This window comes from Microtus ochrogaster, linkage group LG1, assembly GCF_000317375.1.
Source record: "Microtus ochrogaster isolate Prairie Vole_2 linkage group LG1, MicOch1.0, whole genome shotgun sequence".
NCBI lineage: Eukaryota > Metazoa > Chordata > Mammalia > Rodentia > Cricetidae > Microtus > Microtus ochrogaster.
The window spans coordinates 41570255-41577578 of record NC_022027.1 but is presented as its reverse complement, the minus strand read 5'-3'; the positions used below and the strand labels follow the sequence as shown (position 1 = coordinate 41577578).

General features: G+C 38.9%; 1 protein-coding gene across 1 annotated transcript; it reads right to left on the bottom strand.

Moving 5' to 3' along the window:
* Nucleotides 1-4755: 4755 nt before the first annotated feature.
* Nucleotides 4756-6038, bottom strand: Cabs1 (calcium binding protein, spermatid associated 1). The gene has a single exon (XM_013350880.1). The coding sequence runs from the start codon at nt 6036-6038 to the stop codon at nt 4860-4862; it is 1179 nt and encodes a 392-aa protein (XP_013206334.1). The 3' UTR covers nt 4756-4859.
* Between the last annotated feature and the right edge of the window lie 1286 nt (nt 6039-7324).

Genomic DNA, 7324 nt, shown 5'->3' with positions numbered 1-7324 from the left:
AACAAGGAAGTGGTTCAGTCTTCAAAAGCTGACACTTGTCTTTTTCTTGTCAGTGAAGCTCATTATGTGTGTGCATCAAAAAAGCTGAGGCTTGTTGATAGTAATTAAATCTCTATACAATGATCAATCCCTCTTTATTGCTGGAGACATTTCCTTAACATTTTACTGCAAAACAGTAACTACTACAACCTCCTTACAAATCTTAGACCTAATGAGTATATAATATACCCTGGCATGTACAATAAATACATAATAATAAGTAAATACAAAATAACAATAAATAAACTCTGGCATGTGCAAGGTAATGTTTAATGCGGATGGTGATGTGTCAGGACGACATGACAGTAGTGGCCTCTTTTGTGTGCATCTTTAGCTTATGAAAGTAAAACAATTTTGGAGAATTCATTTTAAATGGTTATAAAATTATCTCAACCTTAACAACATTGGCATTCCAGGGCATTGGCTTTCTTCCTGGACAATAAAATGAGAAAAAAATGATAGCAGTCATAGCAATGGGTATGCCCAGTCCATGGGGACCCCAAAACACCACCAGGAAGACCGACTCACGGAAATGCAAAAACAAGGTTTATTGTGTGCATGATAGAAGCTGGCAGGGACCTCCTCAGCACAGGAGCTAGAAGAGGTACCCCACCATGGTAGAGAGCATTATCTAAAGGCAAAACCCAGAAAAGTTACATTAGCAGAGTGTGGGGTGACGGGTTCAATCCTGATTGGCTCATTGGACTTTTCAGAAATTTTATTTTTGAACCTTGCCTGTTGCTTGTCAAGTTTTCTTATCAGCTCCAGGTGGGGACAGTCTGCAATTATCTGTACTTTCCAGATGGCTACCCTGTTACTTTTGCCCCTAGCCATTTCTGAGGGCTGGAATGTTTTACGGGAAATAGCTTACACAAGGCATAAGATGGAGGTGGAGGACAAAATGGGAGAACTTTGGTTCTTTACTCAGTACCCTCTTCACCACTTGATTCATAACTATCCCTTGTAATAGATTTTTATATCTTGCTCACAAACATGTGCTAAGTATTAAATAATGCAAAACATGAGCCTTTGATAGTTTGACATTTGCTGTGATGTCAGCAAACTTTAATTTCACAGCAATGTCAATCATTAGTAGAAGCATTTTCCTGGAAGGTCTACTGGTGGATAGTCAGATTTGCAATGCCTTTTGTTCAAGAAGGGCAAATCCACTTGGTATCAATCAGTCCACACTGTAAAGAATTAGAGCATAGGGAAGGGTCACCATACTGTCTATCTGAAAGGTGAGCTGGAAGCCACTAGACACAGTATTTCTTTGACTGTCGGTCTTTTCAATTTATGCATAGCTTTGAAACACTTCTTAAAGCCAAGGTCACTAGGATGGGAACATGCTAGGCTAGTTCTAAACTGAGAGGAGGTCTCAGGTCTGTATAGATATTTTTATTTATTTATTTTTTTTCATTTTACATTTCAACCCCAGTATTCCCTTCTTCCCCTTCTCCTGCCCCTCTACCTCCTCCTTTCCAACCCCTATCCACTCCTCAGAGGGGTGAAGCCTCCTTTGGGGAGTCAATAAAGTCTGGCATACAAAGTTGAGGCAGTACCAATCATCCCCCCACCCTGTATCAAGGCTGGACAAGGAAACAGGCTCCAAAAAGCCAGTTCATACACCAGGGATAAGTCTTGGTCCCACTGCTAGGGCCTGCCCCCCCAATAGATGAAGCTGCATAAGTGTCACCCACATAGATATTTGGCCTATGAAGTAACCAAGACATGGGAAAATAAGAGACCAGATAGTTTCAGGATCTAGCCTTTGAATCTGTTGGTGTCTACAATTTTAGCTTTCTCTTGCACCACGATATTTTAAGTATGTTTAACTTCTGTTGGGGAAATTATTAATTTTTGTCTAGAATAAACTGTAGCCTATCATTATAAGGTAGTTAGTGCATTAATAACAGTGAAATTAGCTTAGTATGAAATGATCCAGTAGCTATATATAACATTTTAACTTATCTATATACTGTGTGGGGTTAATTTTATGTGTCACGTTGTCTGTTGTTTTGCTAAGTACTAACCTATAAGTTATTATGATGATTTAAAAATATGATTATTGCTTACAATGAGTTTAACTAGGATGAGCTCCATAGAGTGGATGGGACTAAGGATGAAAACTGTTTCTAGATGACTGTATCACGAAACCCTGGCAGAGTGTATCTTTTTTGTTTTTTATTAAATTTATTTATTTATTAAGGATTTCTGCCTCCTCCCCACCACTGCCTCCCATTTCCCTCCCCCTCCCCCGATCAAGTCCCTCTCCCTCATCAGCTCGAAGAGCAATCAGGGTTCCCTGACCTGTGGGAAGTCCAAGGACCGCCCACCTCCATCCAGGTCTAGTAAGGTGAGCATCCAAACTGCCTAGGCTCCCCCAAAGCCAGTACGTGCAGTAGGATCAAAAACCCATTGCCATTGTTCTTGAGTTCTCAGTAGTCCTCATTGTCTGCTATGTTCAGCAAGTCCAGTTTTATCCCATGCTTTTTCAGAACCAGGCCAAGCCATAAATAAAGGACACTGAGCTTATAATTCGTGATCCTAGAGAAGCTAAATAAGAAGGTGAATCCAAAGACAAACATATAGGCATCCTCCTGAATATTAACCTTCATCAGGCGATGAAAGGAGACAGAGACAGAGACCCACATTGGAGCACCGGACAGAAATCTCAAGGTCCAAATCAGAGTGTATCTTTTGACAAGCCCCATGAACTTCAGCCTCTGTTCTGCAGAAACAGCTCTTACCTGGATTTCCAGTCAGTGTCTCTTCCTCTGTCTGTCTCTGCCGCCCCCTCTGTATTCTAGTATGTTGTTTCTCTAGGGAGATTACTTGAGCACAGAAATGTATGGGATATAATCAAACTGCATTTTAAAATGTCACTTACTTGATCTTGGGATTAAGAAAACGTTATAGGAATGGAGGCAGATTGATTCCTATTTTCTTTAAAATGTAAAGATTTTATTATTGGAATTTCCTGGGTATGAGAAATGAGATAAAGGAGGCTTCCCATAGACTTTTCCTCTCTCAGCCCCCTTTTCCCATGAATCATTGTTACATGACTACATGTATATGTACATACACATATATACTCCTAAATACAATCTGCTCAGTCTGTATAATGATGCCTGTACGCATGTTTACAGGGGTAGTAATTTTGTATTGGACCAATTGGTGTGCTCTCCCCTGGGGAATCTTATTTCTCCTATTCTTAGCTACCTGTGATTCCTTGAAGAGGGTTGAGGCCATGTTGTGGGCAGGCTTTTTCTGTCCAATTTGGTATGTCTTACTGTTGTCCTTGGTCAGCTCATGTTTTGGCAGTCACGTCACGTTTGTGAGACTTTCCAGGCATTTCTCTTTGGGAAGTATTTATGTAACAAGGGTAATAGTCTTTTCGGTGTACAGTACAATGTAATTTTCTTCCAGTTATTTGCTTTTGAATTATATATTACTCATATTTTGTATAGAATTTTGATTATTTATTGTGTCATGTATGTTAATTTTTGTCTTTTGTTACTTGCTTAGATGAAATTATCATTTTTATTTTTTAGGCTTTAGCATATAGTTTAATCAATCCAATTTATTTTTTTTCCAAGTACTTCATTGTTGAGAGATGAGCTGTGATATCCATGATCTGATACATCTCAAATGTTTGTATAATAACGTGTTTCTGGAATTAAACACCGTACCACGCTTATCCTAGTCCAGAGTCTACTTAAACATCCTCTCTCATACATGATATTTGCTATTTACTCTGTGTTTTGGCATGTTTTCATTTCTTCAGTTTTAAGAAAAGGAAATTATGGATCTTTATAGAATAATTCTATTTCTGTTTTTTAAGCAAGACTTTTAATTTTTTTCTGTATGACTCTTAAGAGTTTATAACCAGAATATCAAACACATCACACATGGTTAACCAGTTGCTTCCAGAATGATTTATTGAGGAGAATCAGCACAATGACAACAGACTTATTTGGAAAGTCTGTATCAGAAAAAAAAGATGAAGGTACGTGTCCTTGAATTGCTAGCCAACTGCCTAAGGAGAGTACGATATTCATTTATGATCTGAAAAAAAAAATTGACAAAAATTCAGGATATAAATCTTAACAGTAAGAACATTAAATCAACTCATGTTTATACATTATTTTTCGAATGAACACATATGTAAAACTATTATTTTGTTTTAGTTAGCATCAAATATGAACCAAGAAGTATGTCTGATTTCTTATGTTACACATGGGTGTTAAGCAATTACAAGGAAGCTTTAATTCTGACATTAGTGAGGGTTTCAAATATATATTTTAATAGAAGAGAATCATATTTGTGGCATTAAAAAGAAAAATTTAAAAAAAAGAAAAATTTTAGAATAAAAGTTTCATAAAACTTTTTAATGTTCCAGTAATTTTTACATATTATGTGGTTTTTTGCCATAATTTCACTAAATTATAACAGAATTTTCTGAAATGGTACCTAACATTCAATGTTTTAAGAGATGGGCTCGTCACCTCTGCCCCCTTCATATCTTTAAAATCTTGTATGGTTTATTTTACATTAAGGTAAGTTGTTACATTACAAGCCATGATACCCAGAAAAGTATTGAGATTGTTGGTTTTAAAATTGTCCTTAAATATATTCTGCTACATGACCTCTGTCCATAAACATGTCTTTTCTAAGTCCAATAGTACTTGCCTTAAATGCCCACATTGTTTTTTTCTTTTTCCTTTTCAAGATTTTTCCTGTTAAGTAACTACTTAGACAATAAGACTGTCTTTTAGTTCGTTGTGTACTTCTATGTTGCCTCCCTTCTGTTGCTGCTTCTACATCATTAGCTCATCAGGATCTTCTTTCAGCAATTTGAAAATACCCGAGTCATGGGTAGAAGAGTCTTCCTTGTGTTGAGGGGTATCTACTATAGAGGTCACTGCAGGAAACTCCTCTGTGACCTTAGTTTCAGATTCCTCTGTTTCATCTTCAGACAGGTCTTCTGTTGTGTTCGCAGTCAGTTCCTCCACCATGTTGGTAGTTCCTGAGGCAGGGACAATGAAGTCATACCTGGATTCAACGGCAGTTAGCAAAACTGAATGGGTCTCTGCTTCATTCCCAGTCTCTTTCTTTATCCAAGCATTGACCCCATCAGCCGATTCCTCATCAGTAAAAGTATCTTCTGAGTTATCTTTGGCTTTTTCAGCAGCGTTGGTGAGTTCAAAAACAGTGATAAATTTTTCCTCATCCGAATCAGTTAATTTTCTCACAGCTTTGGGGATATCCCCTGAAACAATCAGGTCAATTTCAGGTATGTTCTCTTCTGCAACGTTGGTTGTGTCTGGAGTGGTGGTGACCTCGTTCTCAGTAGAGGGAGGTAGCTCAGCCTCGGGACTCAAGGAGTCTGTGACCTGGACAGCTCCATCATCAGGATCATTGGAATTGATTGAGGAGCTACCATCAGTTTCTGTGTTTTCATCTGGAAGTGCAGAGGTGTCCTCCGATTTGGCAGTGCTGTCCTGCAGTGTGTCAGAGAGCTCGGTAGTAGGTAGGACTTCTTTGTCTCCTGTGTCAATGGTGGCTAAGAGGATGTCTTCTTTTGCCACGCTACTGGAGAGATCTATTAAAGAAACAGTACCAACTGGGGATAAGATGCTTCCCATTTTCCCTGGAATGAAATTTTCAGTAATTGACTCCTTAGCTTTAGAGATGGTAGTTTCAGTCGGAGTAGTAATTTCTTTCTCTGGAAGAGCTGTTGACTTCAGGGTGGCCTCAAGATCATCTTCTAACTTGATTTTTTCCTTTGTAGGTGTGAGCTTGTTGGCTGTAGTAGAAAAATCACCATCTGGTGTGCACTCATTCACTAAAGTAATGTGGTCTCCTTCAGAGGTAATAGTAGTTTCTGATTTCGGCATGGTGTTGTCAGTCCCAAAGAAAATGGCTGCTTCTGTTGGTGTTTTACTGCTCTCTCTTGGAGGACGAGAATAAATTTTGGGTGATTCATTTTCAGCCATGAGGCACAGGAGCACTGAGTACTCTTACAGGTGTTTCCTCTGAGCTTACTGGCTTCTTGGGCAGGTGAGTAGTGATCAGTACAGTGACTGAAGCACAGGTCATCATGGGGATTGTTACATCAGCCACCCAGCTTATGACAAAGGCTCCTCTTGGAGGCTGTTTCTTGGCTGTGATTAGACATTTACTAGAATGACTATTAATATTAGAAGAAAAGATTATGGAATTATGCTTACAACATAAAAATCCACACTAAATACTTCATTTTTAGAGAACCTAGGATTTACCATATTTCTGCTTACAGGCATATGCCTTCTGATACGGTGCTGGTGTCGCTTGACACTGACACACAGAAGCTTGGTAGGTACTTTGTGGCTTACCAGTAATGGAAACTCTGGATGCCTGGGCTATCAGCATCTGTGTGAGATCAACCATTTTACAATCAAGTGACAGTGTACTTTGGAAGGCAGAGCCACATTGTTGGGAGCAGTGAGACCCCAGATCCTGAATTTCTTGTAATCCCCTGATCTGAGTGCCGACAGCTGCTCTGAGCACGAGACCTTCAGGAGTTCCTGATGGCAGGAGAGTGGTTTCTGGTGGGTTTGGCTGGGATGTGACTATCTCTATATAATCTGCCCCTGAACACAATAAAGGGGGCATTCTTGGGGAATTCAAGGATGACCCGTGTCGCTGTCTCTTTGTCTGTGTTTGTGTATTTTAACCTCCAGCCCCTTGCCCAAAGCTCAGTAACTGGATTCAAGATACATCTCTGAGATTCATGATTCTTAAATGTCTAAAACTGAAAAAACACTTTCATAGTGAAATAAAAATAGAGAAGATAACTGTGCAGCAAAACTTCAGTCAGTTTTTTTTTGAGAAATTACATTTTTAAGTAGGAATAATAACAATACTGTTAATAGATTGGAAAAACTTCTCATATTTCTTCAGTTAACTTGAAAAATAGTAGGCCAAGTTTTGTAGATTTAGGCTTTCATGGATTCTCTCCTCCCCAAGTTATTTCAACCTCAGAAGACAGGAGTTTGTGACAGGAAGTTGGTGTCATCTATCTAAATTCATGAAGCAGCAAGAACCAGAGTTGAAGTCACAGTAGCTGCTCTAGAAGATATCCATTTCAGATGGAAGTTTCATAATAATATTTTAGCAGGCAACCATTGCACAGCTGACTTGAAGGCTTAGATGATTACATTAAGGGGAAAGAAATTCCGTGTCAGTAGACTCTGTGTTTCCCAATGAGGAGCAGAAGGAGGGAGAACATGAGCAAAGAAGT

Coding starts and splice junctions, on each gene's coding strand:
- Cabs1 (XM_013350880.1), bottom strand. CDS start 6,038: ATGGCTGAAAATGAATCACCCAAAATTTATTCTCGTCCTCCAAGAGAG.